The sequence below is a fragment of the Nothobranchius furzeri genome, chromosome 16, assembly GCF_043380555.1.
Source record: "Nothobranchius furzeri strain GRZ-AD chromosome 16, NfurGRZ-RIMD1, whole genome shotgun sequence".
In the NCBI taxonomy this organism is placed as follows: Eukaryota; Metazoa; Chordata; class Actinopteri; order Cyprinodontiformes; family Nothobranchiidae; genus Nothobranchius; species Nothobranchius furzeri.
The window spans coordinates 50,370,944-50,391,801 of NC_091756.1; the positions used below are offsets into that span (position 1 = coordinate 50,370,944).

The 20,858-nt window shown below is 46.5% G+C and overlaps 1 protein-coding gene across 1 annotated transcript in view; it reads left to right on the forward strand.

Moving 5' to 3' along the window:
• Positions 1-681: 681 nt before the first annotated feature.
• Positions 682-20,858, forward strand: part of LOC107387469 (rho GTPase-activating protein 44) — a 119,646-nt gene continuing 99,469 nt past the window's right edge. Inside the window, exon 1 of the mRNA XM_070545781.1 lies at positions 682-3,374. Coding sequence (XP_070401882.1) covers positions 3,322-3,374 — 53 coding nt within the window. The 5' untranslated portion in view covers positions 682-3,321. The remainder of the gene's footprint in view (positions 3,375-20,858) is intronic.

Genomic DNA, 20,858 nt, shown 5'->3' on the forward strand with positions numbered 1-20,858 from the left:
GCAGGGGGCATGGTCCTCCACATCTGCATGGAACTATAGGTGAAGGATAATTAAAGGCTACAGATGTAGCAGAGACATATCAAGGTAGAGAACGCTGTTTTCACCCGTCTACCTGTCCCGATATATTGGATATAGGATGCAGTGTGTAAAGTGCTGCTGAGCTTTGTTGAGTGCTGTATCCTAGAGCTGAACATCTGTGTAGTGGTTTGAATGTGCTACATTTATTTAATGATCAATAAGATGTGATGTTCCATATAAATATGAATCATCAATCTGATTGGTCTTTGAATATTTGTTCTTTGGTTATTCAGGGAACACACACTTCATAGTAATTCAGACAGTCAAGTATATAGTTATAAAAATGAATGTAATTATATTTTCCTAAACTAAGTGATTATACATGACAAAGCATGAATGAAATGGTGGAATGTAAGCTAGATGTTTGTAGCAAAACCTTGTTAAGTATCAGAGATCTTGTGATGTCTGGGTTGTAAAATCAGTTTGGCTGTATGGTTTGATAAGCTAGAGAAGATTCATAAAACCATCCAGCGCCATTTGTGTCAATCTATGAACCTTTTGTGCTGAAGGTCCTTGTGCGTTCCAGGGGTCAAGAGGTCGGTATGGACAAACTGCCGGTGGCGGGACCTCTGGGCACGGAACCTGTAGTTCAGCTCTGAGCACGACCCGTCTAGTTTGAGATACCCTCCATGTGATGGCAGGAAGCTGGCATATTTATTCAGAAAGGATGGTTCCAAAGTGCTTGGCCCACCTGGTTGGCCGAACTGGGAGACAGCTGGATAACTGAGGGATCAGGAAGTGATACCTGTTTTTATGAACTGTTGACAAATTTAGAAAAATCTGAATTTGACAAGTTTAAAGGCGTTACCAAAGACCTCAGAGAATCACTCCCTCACTCAGATACTTGGAGGTTAACTCTTAGAAGTGAAAGTGTTGTACAGTTATGTGGGGCAAAAATGTTAACATTTAATAATAATATAGTGATATTATTGTGTTCATACTGATTGATTAAATTACAAGAATCAACAATTACTGATCTGGTGTAATGTAAGAGCTGAAATGAATCATTAAAGAAAAATATTAATTTTAACCCACAATGTAAAGGATATAGGATACAATAATCAAACACTTTGGATTCAAGCATATTTTTTATTCAACAGAATGAGGTTTTAAAAAAGTCATTTATGACAAGAAAGTGAGCTTTATTCAGAGAGTAAAAGTCTTGTCTTCTGCATGAGACCTTGAGTTTCCAGCTAAGATCAGGGAGCTAGGAGAAGGACTTATTATGGCTCCCTTATTCAGTAAAGTCGCTGAGCAGTGCTTTTCTGGTTTGGAAACCAGACAGATATGATGTGGCACACCAGTTCACCTCGTATCAGCACCACCGTGTCAGATTGACCTGTATGAAGAAGTAATTTAGGCCTAAAAGTTAAAAGTGAACTTTTGGTCATTTTGATGAAATACTTGGCCCTTTGGTACACTGCATCTGGCAGAATTCCTTCTACATGAATATTTTCTTGTTTACGAGTGAAGGAAAAATGGAGCATGAGATCGATAGGTGGATTTGTGCTGCGTCTGCAGTGATGCGGGTGTGGGTGAAGAGAGAGCTGATCTGGAAGGCAAAGCTCTTGATTTACCAGTCCATCTACGTTCCTACCCTCACCTGCTATGGTCACGAGCTTTGGGTAGTGGCCGAAATGAGTTTTCTCCGCAGGGTGCCTGGGTTCTCCCAGGGTGAGAAGTTCGGTCATCCGGGAGGAGCTCAGAGTAGACCCGTTGCTCCACGTTGAGAGGAGCCAGTTGAGGTGGCTAAGGCATCTGGTCAGGATACCTCCTGGATGCCTCCCTGGTGTGGTTTTCCAGGCATGTCCAACTGGGAGGACAAACTCTGTAATATGGTGCCCTGGACATCAAGGCAGCACTTTTTCTCAGAACCTTTCCCTGTTTCTGAACGGTTGTGGACTTGTGCAACTCTCAGCTGTCTTGCCTGCAGTCAAAAAGAACAGATACTGTACCAAAATGCTGAAGGAATTAAATTTAAACAATGCATATTTTAGTTTTTAGTTAATAAATACAGCCACATAACAAATGATGTCTCTTCTGCACATTCTCATAATTTCACTGAACACCTCTATAGTTTTTAATCAGCCCTAACTCATAAGATTCAAACATTCCATAAAAAGGTGCATTTTTATGTATTATTTTTAAACAAATTATAGTTTTTTCTGTTAACTGCTGCAGATTAAAACATACAACAGTTTTCAGTTGACTTTCAGAGCCACAAGATGATGCTGTTTGCTTGCTAAATGTGTATAAGCTCATGCCTGGATGGGGTGCTGCATTCTCATTCCTTCATAATATGGTGCAGCATCCTGAAAACAAATGTAAAAATGGCCTACAGGCAACAACAGTAAGAAGAAGTCTAAAAAATGTAACCAGTTTTTATATGTAGCTGACTATAGAAATTAAAAGTTAAAATAAGTTCAAGAATTGTGTCCCATAGGTCCATAATCAGTCTAAAATGTTAGACAATCCTTTGATCCATGTAGGACCATCATTCCATCTAAATTGTTCGCTTTTCACCTCTGGGAATCAGAGAAATTATATATTTATGGGGTTGGTTGTCAGTCTTTTTGTAAGATATTTTCCTGGTCAGCTTCAATAGATTAGATTTTTAACACCGTTTTGGTTCTATATTTTCAAAATACAAATTCTGATGGAAGTCAGGACGGCAAATGTTCATAGTGTATATGTGCTTTTGACCTCAGAGTTAACACCTTCAGAGTGTGAATCAGTCAGAATGAGGATGAGTCTCGGTGCTGATTTTTGGTCTGATGTGCCCTGAACACATCTGTGATCGTCTCTCCAGGAGGAGAGTTTATTTTTCTAATTTATGTAAGTCTTACAGGCAAAACTATTTTTAAAGCTGTATTTCCCCTTTAATGTTATAAGATTAGTATTCAATCACATTTTTTAAACATTGTACAACCTCTTTTAGAGGCATCTTGAGGAAGAACCACATTTCCCATGATGCATCTGCGGGGAGCGTCGAGCTGTCATCGCTGGCGGAGAGGAATCGGTCCAGCATCTGCGGAGCGGCGCGGCTGACAGAAACACGGTGTTCACCAACAAAATGAGCAGGGAGTAGCTCTCCGACAGCCTCCCACACTAGTCCGCTAGGATGACCGAGCCGGATTTCTAACCACCGCACCTCGCCCGTCTCGTATCAGCGCGGAGACCTGACTTTAATTCATCAATGAGATACGTGGAGAGGCTGTACCGCTCGCTGCTGAAAAACACAAGATGAAGAAGCAGTTCAACCGAATGAGACAGCTCGCCAACCAAACAGTGGGCAGGTAGGAGCCGACATTATTCACACACTGGGTCCGAAGATTCACGAAACCGAGCCGCGAACGTCCCGGGTAATTGGCAGAATGTTGTGCAGAGTGATTGGCTCGGTGCTGCTCAGCTGGTTTGATTTGCACAAAGCGGTAACTGTCACTCAGTGTGGGTCACAGACGCAGCTGTGTGACTGATTGAGCCCAGCAGGGAGGAGCGAACCCGCACACTGATGATGGGGAGGCGAGCCGACATGGTACCCAGAATCTGGGCTGCTGCTGCTGCTGCTGCCCACCGACCAATGACACAGAGCCAGAGGACACATTGTTTTTAATGTTGAGAAAGAATGGGTCTGAATGAAGAAACGATGACTGACAGATGGAGATAATGTATGATTGATGTGTCAAATATTCATAACTTACATTTATGCAGGAATTTTCAGAACCTTTTATTATCCACTCATTTATTTGTGTTCTGGGGTTAAATTATTGAAAGGTGTCGTCATCGTCGTCTTCCTCCGGGCTCGGGTCGTGGGGGCAGCATCCCAACTAGGGAGCTCCAGACCGTCCTCTCCCCGGCCACCTCCACCAGCTCCTCCGGCAGGACCCCAAGGCGTTCCCAGACCAGATTGGAGATGTAACCTCTCCAACGTGTCCTGGGTCGACCCGGGGGCCTCCTGCCGGCAGGACATGCCCGAAACACATCCCCAGGGAGGCGTCCAATCCAGCGGAAAGGCACAGAGCGTTTCCAAAATCATTCACTGATTTGGCAGCTTGCCGTACTATGTTATAGCTAAAATCTTATATTGGACTTTAAAACAAAAAATGGTGAATATCTTAACTATGGCTCCTGGATTAGGGTTAGACCCCCATGGGCAAAGATGAGCCTCTCCCCCAGGCTGGCTCCAGGGTTGAGGCCATCTCTAAGCTGGGTTCCTTGATCTAGTCATTTTAAGTGTTTTTGATTTGGTCCAGTCCTTCAACCTGAATCGGCTTTCCATAGAAGACCATACCAGGGGTCAGTCTATGGTCCAACCCTCACCAAATAGTCATGAGTTGTGGGTAATGACTGAAAGAACAAAACTGCAAGTAAATGACTGAAAGGATTTTCCTCCTCCAAGTAGCTGGACTCCCCCTGAGGGATAAAACGAGTGAGCTCAGCTGGTCAAGAGGAGCTTAGAGGGGTTACTGCCCTTCGTCTGCATTGAAAGGAGCTATTAAAGTTGTTTGTACATGTGTAAACATCTGGTAGGGTGCTTTCTGGACACCTTCCATGGAAGATGCTCCAGACATCTCCTACTGGGAAGGGACCTTGAGGCTGACCCAGAAGTCATGTAGAGATTATCTCATGACAACTAAAGGAACACCCCAGCATCCCTCTGAATGAGCTACAAGACTTAGCTGAGGAGAGGAGGAGGTCTGGGGACCCAATACCTGGTCCTGAATTAGTAGCACATAATAGATGGATCAGAGTTTAGTTAGACACGGACATTTGTAAAATAAGCTTTCATTCTTTCATCCCAAGTGCAATAATTGATTTTATTGAGAACAACAAAGAAAAATGTTTAGTAAAATTGTTTGAGACATCTTTAAGGAGAGCATCAGTGTGTCATTAAGAGACTCTGCAAGAAGATTTTTTTTCCAGAATTATAATTTAAATAAATGACTAAGGATAGCACCTTGTGGAACTCCAGGAACCAGTTAGACTTTTCCTCATACCATTAGAGATGCACTTGTCTTGTAGCTTAAGCTAATGGATTTGAATGCCTCTCTGTCTGTACTAAATACAGTGTGTGCTACTCACACCAAACCTTCCGTCAGGAATCTTGGCGTGACCTTTGACCCAGCTCTCACCCTGGATTCTTATGACAGTTCTCTTGTTCGCTCTTCCTTCTTCCATCTCAGGAACATTGCTAAGCTGAGTCCCATTCTGTCCCGCTCTGAACTTGAGACAGTAATCCACGCCTTCATCTCCTCACGCTTAGACTACTGTAACTCTCTTTTCACGTGTCTGAGCAGAACCTCCCTGAACCGTCTACAGGTGGTTCAGAATGCCTGTGCTCATCTTCTGACCAAGTCCTTCAAACACACCCACATCACACTGCTTCTCCTCCAGCTTCATTGGTTGCCAGTCAACTTCATGGTTCATTTCAAGATCCTGGTTCTGATCTATAGGGCCTTACATGGACAAGCACCATCTTACTTTGGTGATCTTCTTAGGCCTGATTCATGCTTCTCCGTCTGCATCAGTGCGGAGACACGCAACATCCTTGCGGACCTGCTGGAGAGCTCCGCAAGGACGGAGGGAGTCGAGCTCTCTTTTCTGTCAGTCAAGACGGACAACGCAAGCTTGTGATTGGTCAGGACGCCGCTGTCATCTACACCGCCGCCATTGCGCCCTCAAAAACATAAAGAGAGCCGAGGATAACTAGCGGCAGACACGGAGCAGCTTGAAGAATACCTCGCAAAAAAAACCTCTAAAAACATGAATGTTTAATTCCCCCGTGACGGGAGGAGTGAAAAGATGCACAGCAAGCGTTTTATTTGTGGATGGAAATGACAGGAAATGTGGGTTTAGAGGTGGCGAGCGCATGAAGAGGTGGAGGAGGATGAGAGACAAATTTGTCTGTGTTAAAATGTCTCTTGTATACAAAAAACCCCACATTATAAACAGACTATCTTGGAGCGATACACGACAGGATACCACAGAACAGTGCTACGCCCTCTGTTGTCCTGCCAGAGAATTGCTTTGCAACACTCTCCAGGAGACGGAGAAGTATGAGAGCAAAACGCTTCTGTCAATCCGTGCGTGTCTGTCCCTTGCGGAGCTGACGAAGAAGCATGAATCAGGCTTTAGTCCCTACACCCCCAGCAGGTCCCTGAGGTCCAGTGATCAAAGCCTACTGGTTGCTGTAGACCCCAGACTCTGGAACTCTCTTCCCCTGAGCCTGAGATCAGTGGACTCAGTGGTCTCCTTTAAAAAGCAGCTGAAAACTCACTTGTTCAAGCTGGTTTTTGTGTGACCTTCATCACCCTCTCCTTGTTCTGCTCTCCCCACCTATTCCACCTTCCTCAGGATCCACTGATTTCCCTCTTTCCTATTCACTCTCTCTTTCTTTACAATCACAATAGTCAATTTTTTGCTCATTTTTAAATATATTTGTAATCATTTTCTAAATTCTTTTTTATATTTTTACATTTTTTGTTTTTGTGAAGCACCTAGTGATTTTTATCTTGAGAGGTGCCATGGAAAATATCTTTTCTTCTTGTTCTTCTACAGTTTTTGGTTCTAAAAACTGGAGGGAGTTTGGTTGTTTTGGGGTATTAATGGTCAGAAAATGAATATCAAGGTGATTATTCCTGCAAAATCCTGCATGAGGGCAAATGAGACTTGCTCCTACAGATAGGCTAAATGTAAAGTTTGTTAATCTCTCAGTCTGAACCCTGAGGCTTGTCATGAAGTGAGTGACCCACTTTCTCTCTTCAGATAAAAAACAGGTAATTTTTTATTGAGTGAAGCACTACTGGATCTCAGTGTACCTGTTTTATGGTTTAAATGTCACCTTTCTGTCAGTAGGTCATCAGCATCACAACCTGTTTCGCTGCTGAATTCTTAGTTTTGTTTTCAATAGGTGTTCTGAAGTGTTTTGTCTCTCATTGTGTTTGCCAACTCCACCCTTAGCTCAGAGTCAATGTCATGTGTCAACATGGAGCCCGGGGCAGTTTTACATCATGTTTTGTTTGACCGTTTGAAATAAATGTTACACAACTTTGGAACAAAGTCACTGAAGTGTTTCGGAAGAAAGATGCATCGTAACCTGTCATTCCTGATGAACGGATCTGGCTCCAGGCTGATTATGAAACACAGCTCAGGCACTGAAACCAGTTAGGCTGATGGTGACTACACAACTACACTTAGGGTGTTTCTCAATGCCAAGGAACCTTGCCTTGATGTCTTGGCCCTGCCCCGGTTGCCTAGGAGATACGTCATTGGGAGCCACCAAGACGTGTTCCAATGTTCATGTTCTACCGAGCCGTATGTTCTCCGTTTGTTAGCCGCTTAGCTAGCTGAGCAAGGATACACGGGAGGTGTCCTGTAGCCTAGCCTTGGTCAAAAATTACCCAGAATGCACAGCGGTATTATCAAAAGGATGGCGGATCAGAAGCCGGAAGCTACTTCGGGGACCATTTTCAAGTTTAAAAGTAAGACAACTAATTTAAAATGTTTTTTTTTTAGATCCAAAGAAGTCGTCTATTGTTGGTTAGTTGCATAGTTGCAGCTGCGGTGGCTAGCGGGTAGTAACTCACTTATATTTTTAATTTAATAAACATACACAATTTAAAAAGTAAAAGCCTCGTTATATATTTATCGTCGTCGTCTTCCTCCGCTTATCCGGGTCCGGGTCGCGGGGGCAGCATCCCAACTAGGGAGCTCCAGGCCGTCCTCTCCCCGGCCTTGTCCACCAGCTCCTCCGGCAGGACCCCAAGGCGTTCCCGGACCAGATTGGAGATGTAACTTCTCCAACGTGTCCTGGGTCGACCCGGGGGCCTTCTGCCGGCAGGACATGCCCGAAACACCTCCCCGGGGAGGCGTCCAGGAGGCATCCTGACCAGATGCCCAAACCACCTCAACTGGCTCCTTTCGATCCGGAGGAGCAGCGGTTCTACTCCGAGTCCCTCCCGAATGTCCGAGCTCCTCACCCTATCTCTAAGGCTGAGCCCGGCCACCCTACGGAGGAAACTCATTTCGGCCGCTTGTATCCGCGATCTCGTTCTTTCGGTCATTACCCAAAGCTCATGACCATAGGTGAGGATTGGGACGTAGATCGACCGGTAAATCGAGAGCCTGGCTTTCTGGCTCAGCTCCCTCTTCCCCACGACAGATCGGCTCAGCGTCCGCATCACTGCAGACGCCGAACCAATCCGCCTGTCGATCTCCCGATCCCTCCTACCCTCACTCGTGAACAAGACCCCGAGATACTTAAACTCCTCCACTTGAGGTAGGACCTCTCCCCCGACCCGGAGGTGGCAAGCCACCCTTTTCCGGTCGAGAACCATGGTCTCAGATTTGGAGGTGCTGATCCTCATCCCAGCCGCTTCACATTCGGCCGCGAACCTACCCAGCAAGAGCTGAAGGTCAGAGCTGGATGAAGCTAGGAGGACCACATCATCCGCAAAAAGCAGAGACGAGATTCTCCTGCCACCAAACTCGACACACTCCACACCACGGCTGCGTCTAGAAATTCTGTCCATAAAAGTGATGAACAGAACCGGTGACAAAGGGCAGCCCTGGCGGAGTCCAACCCTCACTGGGAACAGGTCCGACTTACTACCGGCTATGCGGACCAAACTCACGCTCCTCTGGTAAAGGGACTGAATGGCCCTTAACAGAAAGCCACCCACCCCATACTCCTGGAGCGTCCCCCACAGGGTGCCCCTGGGGACACGGTCATAAGCCTTCTCCAAACCCACAAAGCACATGTGGATTGGTTGGGCAAACTCCCATGCCCCCTCCATCACCCTTGCAAGGGTATAGAGCTGGTCCACAGTTCCACGGCCAGGACGAAAACCACATTGCTCCTCCTCTATCTGAGATTCAACTATCGATCGGACCCTCCTCTCCAGTACCTTGGCGTAGACCTTTCCAGGGAGGCTGAGGAGTGTGATCCCCCTATAGTTGGAACACACCCTCAGGTCACCCTTCTTAAAGATGGGGACCACCACCCCGGTCTGCCACTCCCTAGGAACTGCCCCCGATGACCACGCAATGTTGTAGAGACGTGTCAACCATGACAGCCCTACAACATCCATAGCCTTGAGGCAAGTTATATATTTATATTGAAACTAATATGTATCAAATAAAACGTTATCTCCTGTGTCACGTGATGTTACGTGACCACCGTGGAAGCCACGGTCACGTGATGCAAGTCTGTTCCGTTTAACCGTTTTCTTTGACCAAGGAAGGACAGTGTCCTCGTAAGCAAGGCGCCTGGCCTTGCAAGACATCGCCTCGCAAGGCCAGGCACCTTGACATTGAGAAACACCCTTGGACTTTAAATTGCTGAGCTGAATTTTGGCACACTTAAGATATTAGATCAGTAATTTTTGATCAGAGTCACGATGAACATCTGCAGCTACAGTAAGTACCAGACTTGATTATGACAGTTGGAGGAAAAGACCAATTTAGTCTAAAACTAAGCCCCAAATTCTGCCCAAATCGATGTCTGTACCAAGTCCTGATGTGACTGAGACAAAAATGTTATTACTGTGGCTGATAAACCTGCTGATCTGATATCCAGACAGAACATTTTGGTTAAAAAATGGTGTGAATGGTGTTTTGTTGTGAACTGATGGAGTCACATGCTCTGATCCACTCCAGCAGAATCAGGATGAACAGGATAGATGCTGGTTTGTTTCCCCACATTTATCTGGGAGCATCAAAGTCCTGTGAGGTGAATCATCCTGATTGTAAATTCTAACTTGCATCATAAAACAAAGCAGCAGGGTCATTAGTGGTATTTGGTGTTGAGGTTCGAACACATAACCTGATGGCTGCATGGACTCACAGCAGGCTGCTGGCTTTGTCTTCATGACCTTAGAAACCTGTAGCAGCTGGAGCAGGTTCTTGGCTTAAATTAAGCTAAATTCTTCCCCCTTTGTCTTTTTTATCTGCTGATCTTATTTCTGTAAACAGATCTTACACCTGGCAGATCAGCAAATCTGATTTCAGCTGAGCTCTTGTTATGTAAAATGTATGTATTTGACTGAGTTACCAATGAGGCTAACAATGAACTACTTGGAGAGAAGAACAGTAGTCAGAGAGGTGACAGAAACCCAATCCAAAGAGGTTTGAATGAAAGCAACGGGACTATTTTGGTTTCTTGAAGATGTTTTGCTTCTCATCCAAGGAGCTTTGTAAATTCTGACTGGAATATGGGAGAGTCAAGCTGCCGTCTATTGTCGCTCAATGAGCAGAAACTGCAAATGAATACCCCAACTCCTTACCCCCTGATAAGTTGTTGAACTCTATTATGTTTATGTTTATGTATTTAGCAGACACTTTTGTCCAAAGCGACTTAAAAGTGATAATCGGCATGTTGCCCTTGAGGCTAACAACAACAATAACAACAACAACAACAACAACAACGTGACATCAATCATGGAGAGTAGGGAACAAGGAGTGGACAGTAGAGAGGGGGGACAGGTGCAGGGAGGGTCCTAGTTAAGAAGATGCTCTCTGAAGAGCAGGGTCTTCAGGAGTTTCTTGAAAATTGAAAAGGAAGCCCCTGTTCTGGTAGTGCTTGGAAGGTCATTCCACATTTGTGGAATAATGCATGAGAAGAGTCTGAATTGTCCTGAGCGTGGTGTAGGCACTACTAGCCGACGATCATGTGATGACCGGAGCGGCCGGGCCGAGACGTAAGCCTTTGTAAGAGGATTCAGGTAGATGGGAGCCGTACCATCTCGGACTTTGTATGCTAGTGTTAGCAATTTGAATTTGATGCGTGCTGCTAGCTGTAGCCAGTGGAGCTCAATGAACAGAGGGGTGACGTGTGCTCTTTTTGGCTGATTAAAGACCAGACGCGCATCTGCGTTCTGGACCATTTGAAGAGGTCTCACAGTACAGCCTGGAAGACCAGTTAGAAGAGCATTGCAGTAATCGAGGCGGGAGATGACAGTAGTTTGCACCAGGAGCTGGGTGGCATGTTGTGTTAAGAATGGTCTGATCTTTCGTAAGTTATACAGCGCAAAGCGGCATGAACGAGCAACAGAGGCAACATGATCTTTAAAGGTCAGGTGTTCATCAATCACAACACCCAGATTTTGAACTGCCTTTGAAGGAGCCAGAGATAGGAAGTCATTTTGGATTGAGATATTGTGCTGTATGGATGGTTTTGCTGGGATGACAAGTAATTCAGTTTTAGAGAGGTTGAGTTGGAGATGGTGGGATTTCATCCATTTTGATGTCAGAGAGACAGTTTGATATTCGTGTTGAGACAGTGTGGTAGTCCGGTGGAAATGACAGATAGAGCTGGGTGTCGTCTGCATAACAGTGGTAGGAGAAGCCATGTGATCGAATGATCTCACCCAGTGAGGTCGTGTATATGGCAAAGAGAAGAGGTCCCACAACACAATAAGTCCTCCACCCATTCACACACACATTCACACGCTGGTGGGGATGAGCTATGATGTAGCCACAGCTGCCCTGGGACACACTGACAAAGGCGAGGCCTGCTGAACGCTGGTGCCACCAGCAGGCAAGACGAGTGTGTCTGTTGTGTCTTCCCAAGGACACAACAGCAGCATTCTCTGGTGGGAGCTGGGATCGACCTTTAGATTACTGGACAACCTGATCCACCTTCTGAGCTACTGCTGTCCTTTATGTGAAAGTGAAAGATGCTTTAGCATTCGCTGATCATGATTAGCTGTGGCAGCCATCTTGAATTAGGCGGACTCCAGAAGCTAGAAGTTTATCCATTAAATATTGAGTTTCATTAGAATCCACAAAGTGGTTCATTAGATATTTTGCTAAAAGACAAACACACACACACACACACACACTCTCACATGCAAAAACATTACTGAGATACGTGTCTCATTAAATACCGGAGAAACTACAGGTGAATCTCAGTCAAATATTCAGTTTACTAAGCAAAATGTTTATTGTAATATAATCACGATTCACTCAGATGTTTCCAATTACACTCATTTGTTTCAAGTGCTGACTGTCATAAAAGCTAAAGATTTTGGATTCTTCACATCCCTTTGTCCTCCTGCAGAAATAAAACCAACAGGTTACACAAGTTTCTCCCAGGGTTTCGTTAAAGGGAGGGAACGTGTACAGCACAGAAATAAATGCATACAGATGCACAATACAACAAAGAAAACAAGCATACAGAAAAAGCTAATTCTAAATAATGAACACGTTTTAACCCTCTCGAGGCAGGCGCTGCAGATTTGCAACGTTAAAGCCTACCTACCTGGTTACTCCACATACGTATTTCATGAGCATTTTTTAACTCAGAAGTACTCCTGAAGGATTTAGTTGTTCGTCCTTTTATCAAAACTTATTTTGAGCCTGAGAGGGTTAAAGCTAGCAGATCATGTTTGTGCAAACACAACAGTTCTTGATATCTAATCATCTGCAGCCTAAATGTTACACAACAACAAAAAGAAACTAAATGGCCTGTATTTGATATAGCTACTTCTGGAGTCCTGGAACACCCCAAGGTGCTTTACAACACAATCAGTCATTCACACATTCACACCCTGGTGGTGATGAGCTACAATGTAGCCACAGCTGCCCCGGGGCGCATTGACAGAAGCGAGGCTGCCGAGCACTGGCTCCACCAATCCGTCCGACCACCATCAGCAGGCAAAGTGGGTTAAGTGTCTTCAATTCAATTTAATTCAATTCAAAAATACTTTATTAATTCCAGAGGGAAGTCTTGCCCAAGGACACAACAACAGGGACAAACTGGGCAAGGCTAGAATCTGCAACCTTCCGATTACGGGGCGAGCACTTAACTCCCGTGACACCATCACCCCTATTTTGATGAAGGTTAGAAATTTGTTTCAGACGTCAGTTTAATAGATTCTGACTGTTTGGACTGTTATCTCACCGCCACATTCTTCAGTCTCCTTCATGGGACAAAGCCACATTAGGCTGTTTTCTGATCGCTGAAGAATCCGGGTTTTTACATTAAGTCAGAAACCCAGACCGACTTATCAGCAATGAAAACATGGGGCTGAGAAGATGAGTTAAAAAAAAAGATCCTGCAGACGAAGTGACAGAGCCTAAAGAGGATTACGCTTGTCCCCTTCCTGCCATAACCTCACTGTGCTCACACACAAAGTCACACGTTTTCATTCAGACGCACAGTTTACGCAGCATTACACAGGATTAATGGGGGAGGCAGACTGTTTCAGAGATGAATTTATCTGTGTCTGAACCTCTCTTGACCTGGATCCTAAACTGGAGAGATGCAGAAGGATGCTTTATTACCTAGGTTTTCTACCCAAAAAGATGGATTTGAGAATTTGGATACTGTAAACACAGAAAAGAGGAAAAACGAGGCACGCCAAGTTGCATTTCATTGTTTATTGTCTAGTAATAATGCTCTCTTACTGGCAACAAGCCCAGTCTCCTGGGTTTCCCCCTCTTCTTTTAGAGGAATGACTCTGTTCCATTTCTAAAACCGTGTTTCAGAAGGTTTCAGAATCACTGTGACGATACAACTGATTTCAAATTTAGTAAAAAACAAAACAAAAAAAGGTTAAATCTATTTAAAAACTAAAGAATAAACCTCTTCTTGCAACAAACTCAATAAGAAAATCTATAATAATGCAAGATTTCCTGATTTTACTGAAATGCATGTTTATGATAATGTGCAAACAGGTGCAATTTGTACAATCCTGCAAATAAAAAGTGCTTCTTGCAAACTAAAACTACACACAACAAACCTTAGGTGACCTCTGCAGCACCCTGCAACTCAGCACTACCAGAACAGGGGCATCCCTGTCCATCTTTAGGAAACTCTTGATGACCTAGATCTTCAGAGAGCATATCCATTTCTGCACTTCCCTTTCCCTCCCCTACTGCACTCTCTCTGTGCACTTCCCTTTCCTAGCACCACGTTTCTTTCTGCTGGTGAAGGTTCTCAGTCATCCAAGTCATGGCAATCCAAAGGGGTTCGAATGAAAAACACTTGACTTATTTGGTTTCTGCCTCTATAATGGTGATCTAGGTGGGCTGTCCTCTCACCTGAAGCAAAGCTTAAAAAGCAACTGCAAGCACTTTCTAACAGACTTGAATCTGCACCGAAGGGCCTTGAGTGTTTGTTAGTGCTTGTTTTTGTCTTCTTAAACTTTTGCTTTGCACTATCTTCCATTGGGAAAAGAGAAGGAAACTCATCTGTGGGTAATCCTGTTGTCTAGTAGCTCCGGTTTGGGCCAACTGAAAACAATAAGTGCAATCAGCAGTTTCTCCCCTCCCTGAATACACTCATCAGGTGATCAAGGTCTCAAACATTGCAATCAGCTGCTGCATGAACACCTGTTTCCAACTAGTAGCACAGCATAAGTTTGGTGGCATAACTGAAGCGTCTGCGGAAGCGTCAGCCCTTGTGTCTCAGCCCCTCCGGTGTGAAGACACTCAGGGGTAAAGACATCCGTGTCTACCTGCGTGTGTCCACAGAGCAGGTAGACAGAGCAAACAAACTCGACCCAGACGCTGCTCCATCGACACCTTGCAAATGTGCCATTATCCTATACCTGTGATCACTGGCTTCAGAGGAAGGTCACTCACAGCAAACCGCTTTCGCAACCTTCAAAACCTCCGCTCGCTACCCCCCCCCCCCCCCCCAGAAGACACCCACATGTCTATGGGACTGTGGAACTGCCAATCAGCTGTAAACAAAGCAGACTTCATTTCCGCATATGCAAACCACCTGTCACTCGATGCACTAGCTCTCACTCAGTGCGTTTACATGCAGCCAGTAACCCTTTTAAAACCCGAATATTCACAATAACCCTGTTCCGCAGGTCCTTGTAAACACTGCCAGAAACCCGGATATGCTCATAACCGGGTTTTTAAAAACCCGGTTACTACACCTGTGGTAACCCTTTTCTAATGTTTGGTCATGTAAACGCATACCGGGATATCCCCATCAAAGCGTGTGTTCTGCGCATGCTCTGTTCGCAAGGAATCTTGGTCTTTTGAGTAGCGAGACGTCTTGTATGCGCCAGAACTCTGGAAGTAAACAACAAGTTGGGGGCAACATGGCGAGTCGCGGCACAGCACCACACTTTGAGTGACGAGGAAACTAAAGCGCAAACAAACGCGGTCGCTATCTCTTCCGAACTGGGAAAAATGTTGTTGTTTTCACGGATACCGGAACGAGAAGAACCGGAAATGAGGCATATTGCGTCTGGACGTAGTCCACACGTCCTGACGCTACCCCAACGTCCGCATTTACATCGGGTTATGCAAGTTAGAGGTAACTCTTTCTATTTATGCTTGTAAACGGGTTATTCTGATCAACTCAGAAACCCGAATACCGACCTTAACCTGATCATAACCCGGATATTGGCTGCATGTAAACGTACTGACTGAGACCTGGATCAAACCATGTGACAATGCTACCCCATCTACTCTCTCAATTAACCACATTTTCTCCCACACTTCTCGTTTATCTGGCCGAGGTGGTGGAACGGGCATGTTAATTTCCAACAAATGGATATACAGTCAGTCCTTTGAATACCATGCCGTCCAGGTAACTGTACCGAAAAACTTATTTTTGGTTGTCATATATCGCCAACCAGGTCGACTCTGAGACTTTCTTGATGAACTCGACACCCTGCTCTCCTCCATTCCTGAGCATGACTGTCCCACAATGGTCCTTGGAGACATGAATATTCACCTGGACAATCCAAGCTCATCAGGCTTCCTGTCACTAATGTCATCATTTGATCTAAAACTACAAAGCCCTCCAATCCACAAAGCTGGAAAAGCACTTGACCTCATTTTCACCAGAAACTGTGCCATAGACACAATCTCTGTCACATCACTGCATCTTTCTGATCATTACTTCATCCATTTCAGCCCGACTCTACAAGGGAGGTCCACTGCTTCCTCCCCAATGATCTCATTCTGCCGCAACCTCCACAATCTGGCACCCAACCACTTCTCTCTTGTTGCCTCCACCCTTCCATCTCCCAGCACATTCTCTGCTTATGAAGTGAATGATGCCACTGAGTCACTCTGCTCCACACTCTGCTCTTGTCTTAACAACTTGTGCCCTTTAGCCACTAGACCTGCTAGATCCTCTCAGTCGCACCCTTGGCTAAATGATACCCTCCGGTCTCTACGCACCAATCTTAGAGCTGCGGAACGGAAATGGCGCAAAACAAAAGATCCTGGTGATCAACTGAAATTTCATGAATTACCGCTCTCATTCTCTGCCAGCATCACTGATGCAAAGAAAGCTTTCTACACTGACAAAATTCTCAGCTCTACTGACTCTCAGAAACTATTTTCAACTTTCAAAACTCTGCTCCACCCTCCGTCTCCACCTCCTACCAACAATCTGTCAGCTGACACCTTTGCCTCATTCTTCACTGACAAAGTGGCAGCTATAAGCAAACAGTTTACCCAACTGGCCACTCCTGAACATTCGCTATCACAAACTCCTTCTAGCCCAACCATCTCAGGCCCAACAGCTTCATTTTCCTCATTTTCCCCTCTCACTGAGAACTGTGTGTCCAAGCTTCTTACGAGCAGCCGCCCTACCACATGCCCACTTGTCCCCATTCCGACTAAGCTGCTCCAAACGATTGCTCCCACAGTAGCCGCAGCAGTCACACATGTGGTCAACGCTTCACTGACATCTGGTACATTTCCCTCCTCTCTCAAGTATACTCAGGCACCGCTGCTAAAAAACCCATCTCTTCCTCCAAATCATGAGGAAGGGAACGTTCAGGCTTTTAAGAATAGGCTCAAGACCCACCTTTTTAGCTTAGCTTTTAACTGATTACTATTTAACTAACTTTATCACATGTCATATTTGTTTATACCTATTTATCTCTTATACTTCATTTTATTATTTTATTCACATCTTAGTGTTTTTATATGATTATGTTTTCTTTTACTATCTTTATAATCACTTTTTATCAGTTACTTTCTATCCATATTAGCTTTTGTTATTTTACAGTTATGTATTTTAATCCTCCAGTGTTTCCTCTGCGGAGCCCTCTGCCTTGGGGCCAGTGGTCAGCGGCGGCAGCCGGGGCGCTCCTCGGGTAGTACCCGGGCAGTGGTGGGGGTCTCCGCCCTCCCTCCCTGGGCGTCATGGGTCGGTGTCTTGGCTGCTGCCGTGGATCTGTTGCTGTCGAGGCAGATGGCTTCGCTGATGATGTGCCGTCCATTACCTGACCCATCTGAACTCAGCCTATTGTTTACTCTGTTGTTCGTGTGTGTGTGTGTGTGTGTGTGTGCGTGTGTGTGCATGTGTGCGTGTGCGAGTGTGTGGGTGGTGTATTCTTTTAACTGCAGAGCAAATTTATTCACAGAAAAATAGAATGCTGCCGTTTTCATGAGAATAAACGAATGGTTTCTGACATATCAAAGTGGACATAAAATGGCATATTAGAATAGGGGCACATGTTTCAATCAGCAGTTTGAGAATTTGTTTATATAGGCACATTTATAAACCACACAGACCTTAACTGAGCTAACGGGTGCCGGTGCGTGAGAAGCAGGCAGGTGCTGCTGCGTTTAAGTGTTTCCGTTTATTTTAATGAATTCGATTAAAAATAAAGGCGCCCAGCCTGGCCCGTGTCCGAGGTAATTACACAGTCATTGGCCCGAAGCCCGGCCCTCAGGCCGTCAGGCCGGGCTGACCCCCGGGCCTAGGGCTCCAGTGCAGGGCTCTACTACCAAGCACTACCAGAACACGGGCTTCCTTTTTGATTTTCAAGAAACTCCTGAAGACCGTGCTCTTCAGAAAGCATCTTCTAAACTCGCACCCTCCCTGCACCCGTCCCCCTCTCCACTGTCCACTCCTTGTTCCATCCTCTCCGTGATTAATCATGCTGCCTCACTGCCACCTACGACTGACTGGAAATTGTTTTTTGTTGTTGTTATTGTTGTTGTTAGCCTCAAGGGCAACATGCCGATTATCTTTTTTTTTTTTTTTACCGTGTCCTGTCTGGCTGTGAAGCAAGCAGAATTGATGTCTGAATGCTGGTAACAAGCCTTACAGATTTACTCTCAGGTGGAGCATCAAAGCGTTTGCTTTTAATGTCACGGTTGATACTTAAAACTTTATTGTTATTGTTGTTGAATGCTTTGTAATTCCGACCAGACACGGAGACAGAGGTGAAAGAGAAAGGAAAAGAAAAGGTGGAGAGAGAGGAGGGGGGGGGGGGTCCACAAAAATAAACAATGAACAAGAGTCTGCTTCTAAACCTGCAGAAAAAGACAAAAAAAAACAAAAGGACACAAAAAAGGGACACAACAACAATACAACAAGATCTACCTATCACTGCATCAACTTGATGAAAAAAAAAAACAAAAACAAAAAAACAATCAACATTGCTTAACTGAAGAATCACGATAATAAATCACAATGCATTAAGTGCCCCCCATAGTCTTAAGACATGTGTTGAACGTGCCCAAGCCCATACTTTTGAGAGCACCATGTGAGCACCTGTGTGTGTACACGCGCTTGTTTATGTAAGGTTTCTCTATAGGAGCGTCCAACAGAGAGTGTGAGGGACCACAGATCCGCCCCCCAAAGATGCGCAGGAGACGGGGGGAGCTCCAAGTCCCAGAGATCCAGGCGTTGCCCCAGAATGCAGGAACCCCAAGGAGACTGCAACCAGAAAGGCCCCCGCCCCCCTCGAGAGGCAGAGAGGATCGCCCCGGGGGCCCACAACCAGCAGCCGGCAGAGTCCCTGGAGATATCAGCGGCAAGCCCACAGGCCCGCCCGCAGCCTCCCACCCCCTAGCCAGCCGAGCCCGGGACCCAGCGACCCGGGACCCAGGGGTGACCACCCCCGCCGGGGACCCAGCAGAGCCCAGGGACCCAGACCCCACCAGGCAGCCACTGGGATCTATCAGGCAGATGCCAAAATCTTAAACCCCCAGACCCGGTTGCCACGAACACTCAAGCAGACCATGGCACAAGCCCCCACACCAGGTGTGGCAGGGGGAGGGGGGACAAAGATCTATATCATCAAGAGAAGTTCCAGGAGAGGGGAGGACCCAAAGGCCCCACCTGACATATACAGTCATACACAAACACAGTCATACACTCCCTCCCTCATGCTCACACATGCACATACAACCCAAGACTTACAAAAATGCACGCCGGACACTCACTCATGCTCCCCATACACACCCTATTAACTCTGGTCCCGGTACTGCTGCACATGGGGTACAACCATCACCGGTAACTAGAGTTTGACCCTTTCTGCTGGGGTGCTGATGAGCAGGCTCCCCCGCCCAACGCTGAGCACAGCAACCCACCACCCCAGACCCCAACCAGACAGCCAGATCTCCCTCCTAGCCTCCAGCCCCAGGAAGCCTAGCAACAACAGAGGTGGCTAAGACCCCTAGTCTCCCTCCACCTGCTCCAATATAGTGTTGTGTGATCATGAGGTGTATTCCATGGCTGTGGTGAGTGGGCAGTGCGGGCATCATCTGGCATATGCCAGCTGATGCCACCGCACCACCCCACTTACACCCTCAGCCATCAGTGTCTAAGTGCGGTTTAAAATTGGAAGTGGGCACCGGCACTCGGGAGGAGGCTGAAATATCCCCCTGCCAAATGCCGTTGAATGTGCTCACTCCCAAGGCCCTAAGTGTGTGTTTGTGTGGAATGTCGTCAGTGGAAGTGTATAAGGTGCAAATAAAATTGGGGGGCAGGTTGCCACAGGAATGCGGAAATGGGGTCCATACCCGCACTCCCTGACTTGCCCACCCCCCAAGGTCCTATGTGTATGTTTGTGTGATGATGTGAGGGAGCAGGAGGACAGAAATATGCGGGGATGGGGAGGAATGGCTGGTTGGGCTTAGCCCTCCAGGGAGCCAGCTCCCCTACTGGCCCCAATAGGCACCTCTGTTGTCAAACTGCCACCCAGGGCATGGAGACCCCAGCCCATCCTGCCAGGGCCCAAAGCAGCAGCATTACAGAGCCTCACGGAGTCCGAGGGCACCAACCCAGCCCCATCCCAGCAGAATATCTATGCCCACCCCTGCATTTGCACAACTTCCAGAATATATAAGACATGGGACATCCAGGTAAGGTTTGGTCCTCCCCGTCCTGGACCTCCCCCTCCCCTGTGATGGAACGGCAGAGGAGCCAAGGTCTACCTGATGCCCCCGAGCCCGGGCCAGGCACTGCTGAGTGTTCCTGCCTTCTTCCCGGCAGCATACTTGTCAGGACCCGACCCCCAAGGCCCCGCCCAGATCCCCACACGGGGCCGGCCACCCCCAAACCCCGAGCCCCCAGGCCCCCACCCAGACCCGCCCAGGGGCATTGCGGCCGCCAGGCAGTGACCAATGGCCGCCGCAAAGATCCTCAAGGGGCCCCACTCACAACCGCCAGCAGTCCACCCCCCGAGGCAACCCAAGCACCTCCAGAGGGGGGCAATAGCCCCCCAGTCCCAGACACCCCCAGTGAACCCACCTCCAGGGAACATCCGGATACTCCAAACTTAGAACCCCCCCCCCCCCACACACACACACACCATCCCGCAGGACAACATCAATGGCCCCCCACCCTCGCTATGTGATGGAACTGATCAAAGGAGCCCAGAGAGATTAATCTGAAGTGGAAGCAGAGGCTATATCAAGTGCAATATGATCTAACAAAAGATTTCTATACTGGTTAATGCAGAGACTTTCTCTATTTTTCCAATTCAAGAGGATAGTTTTCTTAGCGATGCATATGGCAGTCAGAACCACGTGAACCAAAGATTTTGCTATCGGGACTTCGT